Source organism: Equus quagga, chromosome 7, assembly GCF_021613505.1.
Source record: "Equus quagga isolate Etosha38 chromosome 7, UCLA_HA_Equagga_1.0, whole genome shotgun sequence".
NCBI lineage: Eukaryota > Metazoa > Chordata > Mammalia > Perissodactyla > Equidae > Equus > Equus quagga.
Genome location: NC_060273.1, coordinates 103,375,360 through 103,393,950, shown reverse-complemented (window position 1 = coordinate 103,393,950; position 18,591 = coordinate 103,375,360). Strand labels below are relative to the sequence as shown.

General features: G+C 37.4%; 1 protein-coding gene across 1 annotated transcript in view; it reads left to right on the top strand.

Moving 5' to 3' along the window:
- Nucleotides 1–18,591, top strand: part of MAN2A1 (mannosidase alpha class 2A member 1) — a 169,354-nt gene that overhangs the window by 32,223 nt on the left and 118,540 nt on the right. Inside the window, exon 4 of the mRNA XM_046666313.1 lies at nt 17,602–17,773. Coding sequence (XP_046522269.1) covers nt 17,602–17,773 — 172 coding nt within the window. The remainder of the gene's footprint in view (nt 1–17,601; nt 17,774–18,591) is intronic.

Below are 18,591 nucleotides of genomic sequence, written 5' to 3'. Positions count from 1 at the left end.
CTCTCTTTAGTCTTAATGTGTTTATCTTTTCCTGCAAGTACTTATTTGTCTTATTAACTTTTCCTCTTAGATATTTTGCGTCATCTTCCTTCTTAATCTTAGCCTGTCCCTTCAAACCCAGACTCGAGGATGGCTGGGCATTGTGGAAAGACTGCAGTGATTGGGAGCCAGGCTGAATGAGGCAGGTATCCTGGCTCTGCTGTGTGCTGCCCAGGGGTCCTTGGGCATGTTTATTTGTGTATCTGTAAAAGGGAGATCATAGAGGTGGAGTAGCATCTTAAGCAGGAGTTAGTTATAAAATAAGTACAAAAGGTGATGAAAATCACATCTAATCACAAGTGCTTTTGCTATTTATTCACTTGAGCACCAGATTAAATAGTACATTTGCATTTTAGGGAATTCATAGGAAAAACACATATCTTGTTTATGTGTTGACTCACACTCAGTGAGGTGAGGTGCTCACACTTCACAGGTGGGATCTGAATCTGCCTGTAGGACCGCAGCTATCTTTTTCTACAAATCTCATTCATTCTGAAATATTCCCTCACTGAGTGAAATAGTGGCAGAGCCACTTGCAGTATTTAAACTGTTCTCTCCTTCTCTTTTCTGTGCCAATCATGTGTAGTTTAATTCTGGTCACTTAATTGGGTGTGTGATGTGGTTCCATTTTATACTATTCCTTGTAGTTTTATAAATACACATTGCAGTGTATTTTACAAGTCTTCCTCATGTGAACCCTTCTCTCCCCCCTTTTTGATTTTTTGAAGACCTTTATTATCCTTTCAACCCTTTTCTGCCATCCTCAATTTCTACTAGTCTTGTTTCTTGTTATTCTGTAACACAGGCACTTAACTGTAATAATAACATTTGTGGTTTACCAGGCAGTGTGCCAAATGTTTTATAAACATCTAATGCTCACAATAACCCTTGAAGGTTAGTGCCACTATTCATGATGAAGGTGTTACCAACTTGCCAAGGTTACACAGGTAGTAAGTGGCACCAGATCACTTCCCTGTTAGTTTACCTGGATCTCCCACCAGAGTAAATGCGAGTAGCAGAGAACATGTCTCTCCTGTTAAACTCAATCCTCATTGCCTAGCCCAACTCTTCGCATATAGTAATTGATAAATATATGTAAGGCCTTCTCTGACCTGTCATCATGCCCCTCCACAGCTTTCTTATACAGTACAAACACACCTCCATGCTTGCACATACGCACAGACGTAAATATTTACAACACTTTTGCTTGGTCTCCTCACTAGAATGTAAGCTCAATGAAGGCTCAACTTTGTCTTATTAACCACCGGGTTGCTAATGCCTAGAACAGTACCCAGCACATAGTACAGACTCGTGGTTCAGTTAAATAAGTTAATGAAGGAATGAATCTAACTCTGCAGACTCAGATGAAATATTTGACCTTGGCCTACACTTCCTCCTTCCTGTTGTCTCCTTATTTCTAGTCCTTTAAAAAATATATTATTTAGAAATGCACTTTATCATTTTAAATACCAACAATAGCAGACATTAAGCTCTTCAAGGGCAGGAATTGCCTCTGCCTTTTAGATTTTGTTTGTTTGCCTTATGGTTCCTGCTGCGGTTAGTATGTTGTTTTGAGAGAAGACATCCCTGATAACTGTTCAGACCACAATAAATGAATCTGTCTGTTGGTATCCTAGCAACCACAGTAGAATCTTTTTGTCTTAGTAAAAGATGTTAATGACCCTTACCCTCAGGTCCTTCTCCACGTGAGGAAAAAATAATGGTCAGAAACAGACCTTTTAAAACTAAAGCGATTTTTGCTGTCAAGCAAAGTGCTAGAGAAAAGAACCCGCTGACTTTTAATAATTTTCACTGCTGCTTAACAAAAGTAGAATTTAGATAAACTAAATTATTCTGTGAAAAACTGAATCATTCAGATCATGAAAAACCACTCTTTCAAAGGAGGAAAAGAGATACGTATGTGCACATACATTGCAAGTCAAAATGTGACTCTGTAATGGGAAGTCTTTGTGTAAGACTCCTAAATGAATGCACAATTAGGCAATTTACTTTCTAAATGAGATTGATAAGAGATTTGTTTGCATTTTCTGCAGCACCAACTTAAGCTTTAGCTCAGTAGTTTGTTTCAGCAGTGGAATTTTGTCTGTTAGGGACAGAGATATTTGAAATAGATTTTTAAAAGATTCCTATATTTAAGTATTTAAATACTTGATTCCCATCTTCCTGTATTTAAGTCCCCTAACTTAAAGAATTATGTTGCTGTGTTTCTGTATAGGAGCTGTGTTTCCTTCTGGACCAAGTTGGTAATATCTCACAAGAAAGATAAATTTCAAATTATGTTTGTATTTTAATAAAATTCCTAATTATGTCTTCTTCCAGTCCCTAATGACATGTAACAATTGTCATACAATATTTTAAATGGTTTTCATGAGTTAAAACAAAATTGGAAAGGAATTGTTAAGTAAATGCTGATAATTTTGTACTGTTATGCTTTTGAAAAGTTTTGAATCATAGACCATGAAATTAAATGTTAGTTGATTGATACATGTTCATGTTGTATTTAATAAGCTGATTAAAATACAATTACAGCACCTTTGTATCTACAATCTTAATTCTTTGCTTCCCGCTAGTTAACCTACTGAAATATTTAGTTAATTTTCCTTCAAAGAAATCACAGTGTGTACAGAGAAGATAAGGTATACTAAATGGAAAGTTGGACAGCATAGTGTTAGTTAAGCAATTTGTGAAATGAACATTAGAAAATAATCCCCATGTGGTATGACTCCAAAATAGAAGGAAGATCTAGGCCCAAGAGTCACAGTGGAAAATAATTTTCTGTTGTGTATTTGCAATTCTTTTTAAGAATTTTTATTGACTCAAATGAGTGATTAAGATTTTTTTTTTGAAAATTAAAAGAACAGATTTATGCATTTAATGTTATATGATAATTTGAAATGAGTTTATGTATCCTTATTCTTAAAACGTTTGTGAAAAGGAGCAAAAACTTGTGAGGAAATCACAGTGTTATGTTGTTTTTAAACTTTTCTGTTCAAATACTATTAAGCACAATCAGACGAGAACAGCTCTGGTCAGCCATACTTGGGGAATGCCCATGCAGGTGATGGGCGGTGGGGAATTAGAATGCTGGCTGCCAGAGGCACCTGCCAAGTGGGATGAGATGGTCAGGAGCGGGAGAGGTCTGTGTGTGGGCATAGTTTGGGGAGCACTTTGTTGTGTTTAGTTATTGTGGGTTAAAGTGAGTTCTTTTGTTTTGGCTACTCTGATGGGAAATTTGAGTTTCTGAAGCTGATAGTGTGAGGAAGAACAGAGAACTGGCGTTCGTTCCTGTCCTGCATCAGGGGAGTGTCAAGTATGGGTTACTTCATGTAATGCACTCTGCCAACCCTGAAAAGTGGTAAATTAAGCCCATTTACCAGGCGAGGTAGAGTAATTTGTTCAAGGTCAGTCAGTTATAAGTTGGCAGAGGATGATGAATTGAAGCTCAGATTGCCTGGTTTTAAGATCCATGTTCTTTCCATTTACCATATTGCCTCTTGAGATACTTTATTTATATTTAGTTCTAAAGATTTCTATTTCTTTTCTTGCTTTATGGGCTTTAGCTAATTCAACAAATTTATCTGAGCTTTGGGTTAATAGGGTTGCTGCATTTAGCTGAATAAAAAAAATCAAAATAAACTCAGTTAAATAGAAATTTCTGATAAACAATGAATAATTTTTTTTAGTATATATGGGTCTCAAATATCCATTACTGCTCTTGGCAACTTTATGACAAAGGCCTGATATTACCCTTATTTCACAAATGAGGAAACAGAAGAGAGGATAAGTAGTGTGTCCATGATGGGGCTGAATTTGAACCCAAGTCCTCTGGCTCTGGAATTAGGACTTGTGACCATTAATTCCCTCTTGCAGGTAATGCTCCTGAAATCGCAGGCAGAGCATCTAGGAGGAAAGTCTTTTAGGTGTTTCCAAGCCAAATGTCGTCTACTTTAGTATTATTAATCATATAAAACATTTTTTTTTAACGATCTTGCAAAAGTAGACACCTTGCTGCGTTGTTTCCTATCCCTTTTTTCTTCTGGTCTATCCTTATTGAAATGGATGTCTGTGTTCTTAAATACTACATTAGTACATGAGATGGTGAGTGGTTTTCCTCATTGCTACATATTTTACAATTAGAAAGTGATTTAGAAGCAGTATTTTCCAGCTTTTAAAACGGTTTCTTCCAGAAACGTTGATGATTTGCCCAATATTTGCCTGATCATAAAGCTAAGTAGCCTTCTCTCATATCCTCAGGGTAACTCCTGAAATGAAGTCGGTCTTTCTTTTATTTATAACGATGTCTCTCATAGTAGGGACACTCTTCATTATTGCAAACAACCAAGCTCTGTTTGGGGGAGACCTCGTAGGCCTGAAGTGTCCTCATTTGGTGTGAGTAGATGCTCATGGATGGAATCTTAACAAGGGAGGGAAATAACTCTAGGATAGATTTAGAAATTGTTTTGGAGGTTGATCTCACATTTGCAGGTATCAGGTATCAAGGTATGCAGGTCTTTTAAAGGGCACTTAGAAAAGCAGTAGAGTAAGGGGTCACAGTTGGACATTAAATAGCTGCAGGATGAACAAAACCCCACTGTCCTAACAGTAATGCAGATGGATTCTAGTGGTGTGGGATAGAATTTCTGGTGACAGCATCTTACAAGGGTTCAAAAAGTGCTATATCTCAAACAGCTTAATGGAAGTGAAGCTGATATGCTTTGAAAACTATTAGATGACACTGAAGCACCTGGAGAAAAGATCAGGTTATTTTGGAAACCTGAGTTCAGAAGCATTTAGAGGAATCAGCAGGTCTGTAGGTTTCCAAAAACTCATAGGTCTTTGGAAATCCTCGGCTTCATCTTTGACTCTCCCTCTACTCTGTCCTGGAAACTTTAGTTAGTTACTGAGTTCTCTTCATTTTGCTTCCTTGGCCTCTTCTTTCCTCTGTTCCCACTGCAGTCTGTAACCATTTTTTAGCAGAATTATTGCAGCAACCTCATTTCCTGTTTCTCTTCTACTTTAGCTTGTTAGTCTATCCTTTACACTCACAGTACAGTTATTTTTGAAAGCACAGATCAGAAACCTTTAACTTCCTTCCTCCGAAGTTTGGAGTAAGAAACAAGGATTGTTTAGAAGCTTTTCAGTGATCTGATCCCCACTTCTATTTTTATTTCTCACCGTTCTCGCACCATGGAAGCTGCAGTGCAGCCATACCCAGCTGCCTTCTGTTTCTTGAAATTGAGGCATACCTTCATGGCTTAGTGTCTTTTCCATATGCTCTTCTGTCTATTTGGAACTTTTCTCTCTATGCAGATGATGAATAATCTCAGAATCTCTCTTCTGTCCTTCTGGTAGGAATTTACCCTTTCTTTATTCTCACAGCATTTTGTTTATATTTTCACTGTAGAATCTATTTTCATTTAGCTTAGCTTTATTGCTTTACTTTCATTAGATGCTTGGTTTGTGTTTAAATGGATAAACCAGAACAGAACGTTAATTAAAACTCTTTAACAGTTTATCAGGAAGGAAAAACAAGCTTAATTTATAATGGAAATGTTGGAATTAAAATTAATCATCAGGATATTTGAGCTGTGACAATACCAGTTAAGATTGTGTGTGACCCCTTAAGTGTGAGACTGGATGTTGCTGTTGGGTATTGAAGGATTTGATAAGTGCTAGAGGAAACCTGTTGATCATTTGTTGGTAGAGAACAACTTAATTATTAAAGTAAAGCTTTCTTTTTTTATGAGCCCTATTTGTATTTTAAATTTGAGAATATTATGTTAACATGGAAATAACTTGAAGCTTAGCTTGCGTTTTTTAAATGTTTATTATCTGGATATAATTATTTTTGACTCAATCTTTTTATGTTTTCTTAACAGTTGGTACCTATTTAACTTTTGAGTAGAATTAATGTACTCATTAAAAAATCATTATTATACCAGTTAAACCATAATGGTGTAACAATGATTTGAGGGGCATGCCTTCTTCGGGATGTGTTTTAAATCATCTTAGGACTTGCAGAACCTTTTAAAATATAAAACAGAGACTTAAAGATATTGGTCAAAACTTATTAGATTAGCATCAGAACAGACAGTGAACATATTAGAGCTAATAGTGTGTGGTAACTTTCACGTTTGGTTTCATTTCTAGTTGAAGTAATAAATTTGCATTTATACTCCACATACCTTTTTTTCAGTCCTTTTGGCCATACGTTTCATTTATCTGTTGAGTACTTAGTGAACTCAACCGAGTTGGTTCATGAGAATTGACTGATTTGAAGTTCGGTTGTAGGTATCCAGGCTGGCTTCTAAAATTTGCAGGACCTGGGGCAAAAGTACATTGAGGCTCTCAGAGCCTATTTCTAAACATTTAAAAGTTACAAATCAAAGTAATACGTTTCCTCCTGCCTTGAGAAATAGCTTAGTGATCTGGAAGGCCAAGTGTGGGTTTAGATTGCCCCAGCTCCATTGCCCCACTGGAGTGTGGTGATATATGTGGGGAGAGCCAGGCGATGGGGCAGTGCAGTCCCCTCTTCTCCCAGACCTGGCCCTGTCCTAAACCAGGAGGGGCCTTGCTTGCAGACACCTTCGCACTCTGCCCACACGCCTACAAACTGCAACTCCCTGGCCACTGCTCAGGCTAGGGCTGCAAGGGCAACTGCCCTGACAGGGAAGGACCTGGAGAAGGCACGGTAGGCTCTGGAAGCTGGCTCTAGGCTGTTTGGACACAGATTTCTGGGCCCTGGAACTCAGAAGGGCAGGGCAGGACAGGCTCTGGGGGGCCAAGTTCTTTGCCCTGTGGATTTATCGTGTGGAAGGGATGTGGTCAGAGGAAGAATAGGGAGATCCCTTGAGAGTCCAGAGCTCAGGGTGGGTGACGATTGCCCAGGTCTAAGTTGGTGCTGTGTATGCCCCTGAATCAAATAAAACTAAGTGTTCCTTAGGAAGATGAGCTCTCCACAAAGTCTTTAGACTTCAAAGCTAGATTGAGTCCAAATTCAAAAAAATAAATTATTTCGTCAGTGAACAGTTACTAGGTGCTTAATTGTTCATGCATGTTAAAAATAAGCAGTAGAGTTTTCAACTTTATTAGTTTTATATTTTAGGACTTAAAATTTTTTCTGTGATAAAATAGTGATATCAAATTTGGAATAATGCCTGCTTTATAGGACTTCTACTTATGTACTCTTTGTTTTAAATATTTCCCCACTTATTTAAAATAGCAGTTAGCTGTTTTATGGGTGAGAGTTAGAGAGAGAAAGAATAAATTGAAAGGTATTCTTAATGCTAATCTAGTCCTGGTTAATTTCCAAGTGTATTCAAAGGAAAGAAAAAGGCTGGGAATTGACCACTTAAGTAAATCAGTTTGCAACTCAGTGTCCTAAGATTATTAAATCTAGAAGTAGGAATATAATTTTATGTCACAAAAATTCATCTCATACAACTTTTTGTAAAATACTATCTTTCCGATTGGTCTCATGTTAATAGACAGTTGTAGTTTTACAGTAATTTAGAGAAAGAAAAAGCCCATTCATTGTAAAGGGAATACTTGATTACTCTATTGTATAAGAGCAATAAAAGCTAATTTGCTGTTATATTACTCAATGTTGAAAGCTGAAAGAGGCTATCTTTCAGTTCATTCTTCATTAATTGTGCTATATTGCGGTGATATGAGTACCTATTATAGATGAGTTTTATGGAAGGCTTTTAAGTTGACATCTCTGAGCTTGTATTTTGGCTCATGTAAATATCTTTGACATATTTTCTGCATGATTGTTGAAGGGCGAATGTAGTGTTGAAGGCAAAGTAGATTAATCCGTCACTGTGATTCCTCTATGAAAACTCCTGTGATAAACTATTCTTTGAAGTGGTCTTAGTTCATAACAAAGTATAATTGATGAAAAAAGCAATTGTACTTGAAGAAAACCTTTTACTAATTAATCTTCATAAAGACTGTTTCTTCTAAATTTGCTTTTTATGCTAGATTACTAGAGTTTTAATAATAAATTAATTTTGGAGACATTCCACTGATCATAGTTCTTTTCTTTAATTGAGTTAATAGCCAAATAATTAGATTCATTTTGACCTCTGTTAAAATTTAGGTAAAAGGTATATGTGATGTCTTAAAGACAATAATTCTGACAGAGCCGTTTAAATAATTTACATTATCCTTATGGCACATATGTAATAATAGCATGGTACAGAAATAAATGTTACTTACATATTTGATTTCAGCTCAATCTTGCAATATGGAGGTAGATGTATATTAAATTAAATATTATGATGCTACTTGGTAAAATAAATTCTCCCCATAGTACAATCTTTACTTTTTGAATGGTAATAAGACTAATTTTTGCTAGGGCTGCCATAACAAAGTATCACAGACTAGATAGCTTAAACAACAAAAATTTATTTCCTCCCAATTCTGGAGGCTAGTAATCTGAAATCAAGATGTCAGCAGCGGGGCCAGCCCTGTGGCCGAGTGGTTAAGTTCACGCGCTCTACTTCGGCGGCCCAGGGTTTCGCTGGTTTGGATCCTGGGCGCGGACATGGCACCACTCATCAGACCACGCTGAGGCCGTGTCCCACATGCTACAACAAAAATATACGACTGTGTACCAGGGGGATTTGGGGAGAAAATGCAGAAAAGGAAAAAAAAAAGATGGGCAGCAGTTATTAGCTCAGGTGCCAATCTTTAAAAAAAGAAGATGTCAGCACGGTTGGTTTCCTCTGAAGGCCTCTTGACTTGTTGATGGCCATCTTCTCCGAGTGTCTTCACGTGGTCTTCCCTCTGTGTGTGCCTGTGCCCTAAGTGCCTCTTCTTATAAGGACACACATTGTATTAGAGCCCACCCTCATGACCTCATTTTATTGGTAATTACCTCTTGGAAGTCCCTATCTCCAAGTACAGTCACATTCTGAGGTACTGGGAGTTAGGACTTCAACATATGAATTTTGAGGGGACAGAATTCAGCCCATAACTGGGACATAGAATGAATTCAATGCAAACTGAAATTTTGGGTAACCAATATGTTTAAGATGTGGATCAGTTTATTTAAATATTTTAAATAAATTGTATACTTTTCAAAATCAGATGTTAGAAATATCTTTTATTTCCCCTTTTATCTGGTTTGATTGTAGAGATGAGGACGGGGCAAATAAAGACTGAATATGATGATGATGTTGATAATAGCAGCTGATACTTGTCAACTGCTATGTTAAATCCTGGGCTCTGGTCGGAGCGCTTGATGTTTTTTTTGTTTGTTTGTTTTTTAATTATTTTATTGAGTTCATAATAGTTTACATCAATGTGAGATTTCAGTTGTACATTATTTCTTGTTTTTTTTTTTTAAGGAATTTATTTTTTTCCTTTTTCTCCCCAAAGCCCCCTGGGTACATAGTTGTATATTCTTCCTTGTGGGTCCTTCTAGTTGTGGCATGTGGGATGCTGCCTTAGCGTGGTTTGATGAGCAGTGCCATGTCTGCGCCCAGGATTCGAACCAACGAAACACTGGGCCGCCTACAGCAGAGCACACGAACTTAACCACTCGGCCACAGGGCCAGCCCTTGTACATTATTTCTTGACTGTCACCACACAAGTGCTTCCCTTCACCCCCTGTGCCCACCCCCCAACCCCCTTCCCCTGGTAACCACTGAACTGTTTTCGTTGTCCATGTGTTTGTTCATATTCCACATATTTGTGAAATCACGTGGTGTTTGTCTTTCTCAGTCTGGCTTATTTCATTTAGCATAATTCCCTCCAGGTCCTTCCATGCTGTTGTAAATGTGATGAATTTGCCTTTTTTTATGGCTGAGTAGTGTTCCATTGTATATATATACCACATCTTATTTATCCAATCATCAGTCACTGGGCTCTTGGATTGTTTCCATGTCTTGGCTGTTGTGAATAGTGCTGCAATGTACATAGGGGTGCATATGTTACTTTGGATTGTTGATTTCAAGTTGTTTGGGTAGATACCCAATTGTGGGATAGCTGGGTCATGTGGCAGTTCTATTTTTAGTTTTTTGAGGAATCTCCATACTATTTTCCATAGTGGCTGCACCAGTTTGCATTCCCACCAGCAGTGTATGAGGGTTCCCTTCTCTCCATATCCTCTCTAAAATTTGTTATTTTTAGTCTTAGTGATTATAGCCATTTTAACAGGCGTAAGGTAGTATCTTACTGTAGTTTTGATTTGCATTTCTCTGATGATTAGTGATGTTGAACATCTTTTCCTGTGTTTATTGGCCATCTGTATATCTTCTTTGGAAAAAGTCTGTTCATATCCTCTGCCCATTTTTTTTTTTTTTAAAGATTTTATTTTTTTCCTTTTTTCCCCAAAGCCCCCCCGGTACATAGTTGTATATTCTTCGTTGTGGGTCCTTCTAGTTGTGGCATGTGGGATGCTGCCTCAGCATGGCTTAGATGAGCAGTGCCATGTCCGCGCCCAGGATTCGAACTAACGAAAGACCGGGCCACCTGCAGCGGAGCGCGCGAACTTAACCACTCGGCCACGGGACCAGCCCCCTCTGCCCATTTTTTGATCAGGTTGTTTGTTTTTTATTGTTCAGTTTTGTGAGTTCCTTATATATTATATGGAGATTAACCCCTTGTCAGATATGTGAGTTGCAAATATTTTTCCCAGTTCGGTGGGTTGTCTCCTTGTATTGATTCTAGTTTCTTTTGCCTTGCAGAAGCTGTTTAGTCTGATGAACTCCCACTTGCTTATTTTTTCTTTTGTTTCCCTTGTCTGAGAAGACATCGTATTCGAAAGGATCCTTTTTAGTTCCATATCAAAGATTGTACTACCTGTATTATCTCCCAGGAGTTTTATGATTTCAGGATTTATTTTCAAGTCTTTGATCCATTTTGAGTTTTTTTGTGTATGGCCTGAGATAATGGTCTACGTTCATTCTTTGGCATGTGGCTGTCTAGTTCTTCCAACACCATTTATTGAAGAGAGTATCTTTTCTCCATTGTATGTTCTCGGCACCTTTGTCGAAGATTAGCTGTCCATAGATGTGCGGTTTTATTTCTGGGCGTTCAGTTCTGTTCCATTGATCTGTGTGTCTGTTTTTGTACCAGTACCATGCCAATTTGATCACTATGGCTTTGTAGTACATTTTGAAGTCAGGGATTGTGATGCCTCCAGCTTTGTTCTTTTTCCTTAGGATTGCCTTAGCAGTTTGGGGTCTTTGCTTGCCCCATATGAGTTTTAGGATTCTTTGTTCTATTTCCATGAAGAATCTCATTGGGATTGCATTGAATCTGTAGATTGCGTAGTATGGACATTTTAACTATGTTTATTCTTCCAATCCATGTGCATGGAATCTCTTTACATCACTTTATGTCATTATCAGTTTCTTACAGTAATGTCTTATAGTTTACATTGTATAAGTCCTTCACCTCCTTGGTTAAATTTATTCTTAGGAAGCTTATTCTTTTAGTTGCAATTGTAAATGGAATTGTATTCTTGAGTTCTCTTTCTGTAAGTTCGTTATTGGAGTATAGAAAAGCGACTGATTTTTGAAAGTTGATTTTGTACCCTGCAACTTTACTGTAGTTGTTAATTATTTGTTAGTTTTCTGATGGATTCTTTGGGGTTTTCTTTAAATAAGATCGTGTTGTCTGCAAAGAATGAGAGTTTCACTTTTCACTCCCTGTTTGGATTCTTTTTATTCCTTTTTCTTGCCTAATTGCTCTGGCAAAAACCTCCAGTACTATGTTGAATAAGAGTGATGATAGTGGCATCTTTGTCTTATTCCTGTTCTCAGGGGGATGGCTTTCAGTTTTTGGCCATTGAGTATGATGTTGGCTGTGAGTTTGTCATATATGGCCTTTATTATGTTGAGGTAATTTCCTTCTATCCCCATTTTGTTAAGAGTTTTTATTATAAATGGCTGTTGGATCTTGTCAGATGCTTTCTCTGCATCTATTGAGATGATCATGTGGTTTTTATTTCTCAATTTGTTGATGCAGTGTATCATGTTGATTGATTTGCAGATGTTGAACCATCCCTGAGTCCCTGGTATAAATCCCACTTGATCGTGATGTATGATCCTTTTGACGAATTGCTGAATTTGGGTTGCCAAAATTTTGTTGAGGATCTTTGCATCTATGTTCATCAGCAGTGTTGGCCTGTAGTTTTCCTTTTTTGTGTTGTCCCTGTCAGGCTTTGGTATCAGAGTGATGTTGACCTTGTAGAATGTCTTAGGAAGTGTTCCATCTTCCCTAGTTTTTGGAATAGCTTGAGAAGGATAGATATTAAATTCTCTCTAAAAGTTTAGTAGAATTCCCCAGGGAAGCCATCTGGTCCTGGGGTTTTATTCTTTAGGATACTTTTGATTAGTTTCAATATCTTTCCTTGTGATTGGTCTATTCAGATTATCTGTTTTTTCTTTTTTAAAAAATTTTTTTTTTTAAAGATTTTTTATTTTTTCCTTTTTCTCCCCAAAGCCCCCTAGTACATAGTTGTATATTCTTTGTTGTGGGTCCTTCTAGTTGTGGCATATGGGACGCTGCCTCAGCGTGGTTTGATGAGCAGTGCCATGTCCGCGCCCAGGATTTGAACCAACGAAACACTGGGCCGCCTGCAGCGGAGCGCGCGAACTTAACCACTCGGCCACGGGGCCAGCCCCCTATCTGTTTTTTCTTGATTGAGATTTGGGAGGTTGTTAGAGTCTAAGAATTTATCCATTTCCTCTAGATTATCCCTTTTCTTGGCATTTCGTGTTTCGTAGTATTCTCTTGTAATCTGTTGTATTTTTGTGGTGTCTCATGTTATTTCTCCTCTTTCATTTCTAATTTTGTTTATCTGAGCTTTCTCTCTTTTTTTCTTTGTCAGTCTGTCTAGGGGTTTGTCAATTTTACTGATCTCCTCAAAGAATCAGCTCTTTGTTTTATTGATTCTTTCTACTTCCTTTTTTGTTTCGATAGCTTTTATTTCTGCTCTGATTTTTATTATTTCTCTCCTTCTGCTGACTTTGGGCTTTGTTCTTCCTTTTCTAATTCAGTTAGGTGTAATTTGAGATTGCTTATTTGGGATTTTTCTTGTTCATTAACATGTGCCTGTATTGCAATGAATTTCCCTCTTAATACAGCTTTTGCTGCATCCCATATGAGTTGGTATGGTATGCTACCATTTTCACTTGTCTCCAGATATTTTTTGATTTCTCCTTTAATTTCTTCAATGATCCATTGCTTGTTCAGTAGCATGTTGTTTAGTCTCCACATCTTTGTTCCTTTCTCAGCTTTTTTCTTGTAATTAATTTCTAGCTTTAAAGCATTATGATCAGAAAAGATGCTTGTTATTATTTCAATTTTCTTAAATTTAGTGAGACTTGCCTTGTTTCCCAACATATGGTCTATCCTTGAGAATGTTCCATGTGCGCTTGAGAAGAATGTGTATTCTGCTGTTTTTGGATGGAGTGTTCTGTATATGTCTCCTAAGTCCAGCTGGTTTAGCTTTTCACTTAATTCCACTGTTTCCTTGTTGATTTTCTGTCTGGATGATCTATCCATTGATGTGAGTGGAATGTTGAGGTCCCCTACTATTATTATGTTATTATTAATGTCTTCTTTTAGGATTATTAATAGTTGCTTTATGAATTTTTGTGCTCCTCTTTTGGGTGCATAGATATTTATAAGTGTTATTTCTGCTTGATGGAGTGTCCCTTTTTCATTATATACTGCCCCTCTTTGTCTCTCTTTGTTTTATCTTGAAGTCTACTTTGTCTGATAGAAGTAGTGTGACACCTGCTTTCTTTTGTTTGCCATTAGCTTGGAGCATCATCTTCCATCCCTTCACTCTGAGCCTGTGTTTGTCATTGGAGCTGAGATATGTTTCCTGGAGGCAGCATAGTTTTGGGTCTTGTTCTTTAATCCATCTTGCCACTCTGTGTCTTTTTATTGGAAACTTCAATCCATTTACGTTTAGGGTGATTATTGGTGTATCAGGGCTTAAGGCTGTCATTTCATCACTTGTTTTCCTATTTTCCTGCATTTCCTTTGTTTCTCATCCTGTATGTTTTAGTCTGCCCATTGAATTATGTAGTTTTTTATGATGTGTTCCTTTGTTTTCTCCTTATTTATTCTTTGTGTCTCTGTTCTGCTTATTTGTTTAGTGGCTACCCTGAGGTTTGTATTCAGAATCTCATGTATAAGATAGTCCATTTATTGATGGCCTCTTACTGCCTTAATCTAAACTGATTCAGTCTCTTTCCTCCTCCCCTCCTAAGTTGTTTTTCCCATCTCTTAATCCAACTTGTGTTGTGAGTTTGTGGTTAAATAATGGGATTATCTTTGTTTTTGGTGTTTTCCTTCCCTTTAGCTTAACGCTATACTTCAGTATTTGCTTCTTATTCTGATTCTGTCTACCTGTTTATCTCTTTACTCTGTGTTTTGTGATCCCTTTCTCTCTTATTTTTTTTTCAGATATGAGGGACTTCTTGAGGATTTCTTGTAGGGAGTGTCTCGTGGCTACAAACTCCCTTAGCTTTTGTTTGTCTGGGAAAGTTTTTATTTTTCCCTCATATCTGAAGGATATTTTTGCTGGATAGAATATTCTTGGCTGAAAATTTTTGTCTTTTAAATATTTGAATTTGTCATTACATTCTCTCCTAGCTTGTAAGGTTTCTGCAGAGAAATCCACTGAAAGCCTGATAGAGGTTCCTTTGTAGGTTATTTTCTTAAGCCTTGCTGCCCTTAGTATTCTTTCTTTGTCATTCATTTTTGCGAGTTTTACTACTATATACCTTGCAGTAGGTCTTTTTACATTGACATATCTAGGAGATCTGGAAGCATCTTCCATACAGATTTCCCTCTCTTTCCTTAGGTTTGGGAAGTTCTCTGCTGTTATTTCTTTGAACACACTTTCTGCTCCATTTTCCTTCTCTTCTCCTTCTTGAATACCTATAATTCTTATGTTGCATTTCCTAATTGAGTTGGATATCTCTCGGAGACTTTCTTCGTTTCTTTTTAGTCTTAGTTCTCTTTCCTCTGTCTGGAGCATTTCAACGTGTCTATCTTCGATTATGTTGATATGCTCCTCTGTTATGTCCTCTCGAGTGTTCAGGGAATCCATATTTTATTTTATCTCTTCCATTGTGTCTTTCATCTCTAATATTTCTGATTGGTTCTTCTTTATAGTTTCAATCTCTTTTGTGAAGTAGCTCCTGAACTCGTTGAATTGTTTCTCTACATTCTCTTTTACCTCATTCAGTTTTTTGGTGATAGCTATCTTGAATTCATTGTCATTTAGATTACATATTTCTGTGTCCTCAGGACTGAATTCTGGGAACTTGTTGTTTTCTCTCTGATCTGGAGATTTGATACAGTGTTTAATATTGCTAGAGGAGGTGGGTTGGATCTTATGCATCCTTATGTTATTTGGTTGCAGTTACTGCCTTTCGCCGCTGGGTGGGGGTCAAGAGCTGCATATTCTGAGCCCCCTGCCTTCAGCCGAGATTCTAGGCAGTGGAGCAGGTGTGAGGTGGGTTGGGGGAGGGACGCTTTCTCCTGTGTGCTGTCCGGGCTTTCTTGCTCTACTCTCCCTATCTAGTCTCCTGGGGTGTTGGCTTGATGAGGTCATCCCCCGTGAACGCTCTCACCCCAGTAGAGGTCTTCCCTCTAGCCTCTGCTGGCCCTTGGGGGTCCTTGATTTTCCCATGAACGAACTTCCCCTCCCCTGTTCCTTCCCTCATGGAGCCTCCCACCATCTGGGATCACAGTCTTTATGGGAGGGAGCGAAGTTCTCTCTTACCCTGTTCCAGCTCCTCCGAGGGGGACTCCAGCCCCTTTGCTCTCCATCTTATGGCTGCCTGTGTCTTCAATGTTTTTATGTTGTGTTAGGATGTCCTCTGTGGGAGTATGGATGCCCCTTTTCATGGTATGTTGGAGGGGAGAGAGTCCTGGGCAAGTTCATTCCCCCTGATGGTGACTGTACTCTACTTGATGCTTTCTTAATCTCAGGGGTATTGGCATGGTCAGCAGCGAGATAGGGCATCCTCATTAAAGGGTAGGTTGGATTTTCTTTGCTTGTCCCTGGGAATCCAAATGTGTGTCCTGGCTCTGCTCTGAGGCAGGGATCCAGGTTTGTACCTTTGTAAAGCAAGGTGGGAGTCTTTGCAAAGCACTATTTCATGAGATATCTTTGAGTTTTCTATAGGTGCAGGCTTTTTATTTAACATGGAAACTTGCCTTATCCAGATAGCATTCCTTGGTGACACACCAGCTTAAATGTGCCCCAGATCAAGAAAGTCCCATAAAGAATATTTTACACTGTATTCCTGTCTGGCTCATAGATTCATACCTATCACTTTGTAGGTGCTTAGTGAATAAGCATAGAACGAATGAGAGATTTCAGTTAAAGCAAAAGGGAGAAATACAGTCACCATGGCAGTTCCCTTTTCAGAAGCTCATATTTGCATTGTCACAGTAGTTATATTGTCTTCTGTGCCCTACCAGATTTTTGTCAGCAGATCTAGTATACATTACATTATACTTAATCATAGATGAACAGAAGAAATAGCCAGTTGGACCTCTTATATTTTAGTCCTCTCATATGTTTCATATATGGAAACAATAGAGCAGTAGTTCAGCCTGGATGTATAGAAACTCCCCTCTCTGTAAGATTGCATAGATGAGAGGTTATTCTCCAGAGGGTCTACTTTGCCTCCAACCAGTAGGTGGAACTGGCGGCTGTGCACGTTTTTGCCTCAGCCAGTCATCATGTTGCTTTAGTACTCTGCCAGATGGGGCGATGTTTGGACCTACGAGTCTCGTTAAAAATGTTTCTTATAACCAAATTACAAGTGTCTTTAGATAAAATTTCCAGGATGTTTGGGAAGTAGTAGAAAAAGTTAGAGAACGAAGTTGTCAGCATCTACAATTCTCTTTTGAAAAAACTTTACATAGGTGTAGACACGTTTGTTATTTGATTATTGTCAATTTGTGCTTCCAAAGACTGGAATAATCAACAGGCTTTGGAAACTAATGCCTATTTTTGGTGGAATTCTACTTTTCAATGTTCATAATTGTGCTGTAATTACCTTCTTGCTCTGCTGCTGGCTTTTAGATATGGTTTATACTTGTGGTTTTCTTTTTCTTAGTTTAACTTGCTTAATGGCCAAGGGGGTGGACCTTTAGATGTGGCATGAGAGGATGAGAATTTGATCTCATACTGTGAGAATAGTACTGCCAAAGTGTTAACAATGTTCAGATTTTTAAAATGAAAAAAAATTCCTTAAATTAGAGATAAATTATAAATAATTGAATTAGATACTGTCATTGCTAAATATTAAATAAATGCTATTTGACCTTAGGTCATCTTTCTTATTTTTCTCATTTCAATGTTAGTGATTTTTGAGTCTTTTGTCCATTCAAATGGAATTTCATTAATTGAAAACGTTTGTTAAATTTTTAAATATGTCTTTATATGAATGAAACATCTAAGGGTTTCCAAAGGTAATACAATAGAATGTGACTAAGTGGAAATCAGACATATGAATCAGACCTTTGTGGTGTGCTTGTGTCTTGATTCAGGTTGGTTGAAGACTTTTGAGGACTACTTTAGAGAGAAGACTCGGTTTATTCTTAATAACATGGTCGTCAAGCTGAGTGAAGACTCACGGAGGACATTTATATGGCCCGAGATCTCTTACTTTTCAAGGTGGTGGGATACTATAGATAGTCAGAAGAAGGATGCTGTTAAAAGGTTTGTTTTTAAATTATTTTTTTGAAATTTGGTAAAATTAAACATTAATTTCACAGTGAAAGAAATGTTGAATTTTTACAAAGTGAAAATTCTTAGCTTTATGTCTGAAACTTAAGATGCTTCTTCACATTCTTTTTTACTTACTTGATTGTGGTTGATCTCTGAAAAAGTGACTTTAAACTTTCCCATTGAAATTCTTATGTTCTAACTTTGTCCTAGAAACGGAATTACTAAGTCAAAAGGGCTTAATATTTTAAAGGTTTTTTGAAGTATATAGTCAAAGTGACCCCTGGAAAGGTTTTTTCAGTGTATTCTTCAGTCTTCCATGTAGAAATGTACCAATTTTTCTGCCTATTGGCCAACAATATAATTTTTTCTAAAACTTTGACCAATTTGATGGTTGAAAAATATTTTAACTTACATTTTTGATTAGTGATAATGTTGCATGTTTTCTCATGTATACAAAGGTTTTTGTGAATTGCTTGACTGTGTACTTTTTCTTACTGATTTGTAAGAAGATTTATACACATCAACCCTTATTTTTCTCAAATTTTTATTTTCTGCTTAATTGTTGGTGCTTGCTATATAGACTTTTAACATGCACCCGAAATCCAAACCCATGAACTGAGCCAATGAAGTGAAACATGCTGAACTTAACCACTATGCCATGGGTCTGGCCCCCAGACTTTTAACATTTTTATGTAGTCAAATGTATTAATCTGTTTTCTTGATATTGACCTTACAGTCATATTTTAAAAGGTTTTCCCTAATCTAGAGATCAGATAAATAGTCCTTTTTCCCCATTTCATTTTTTTTTT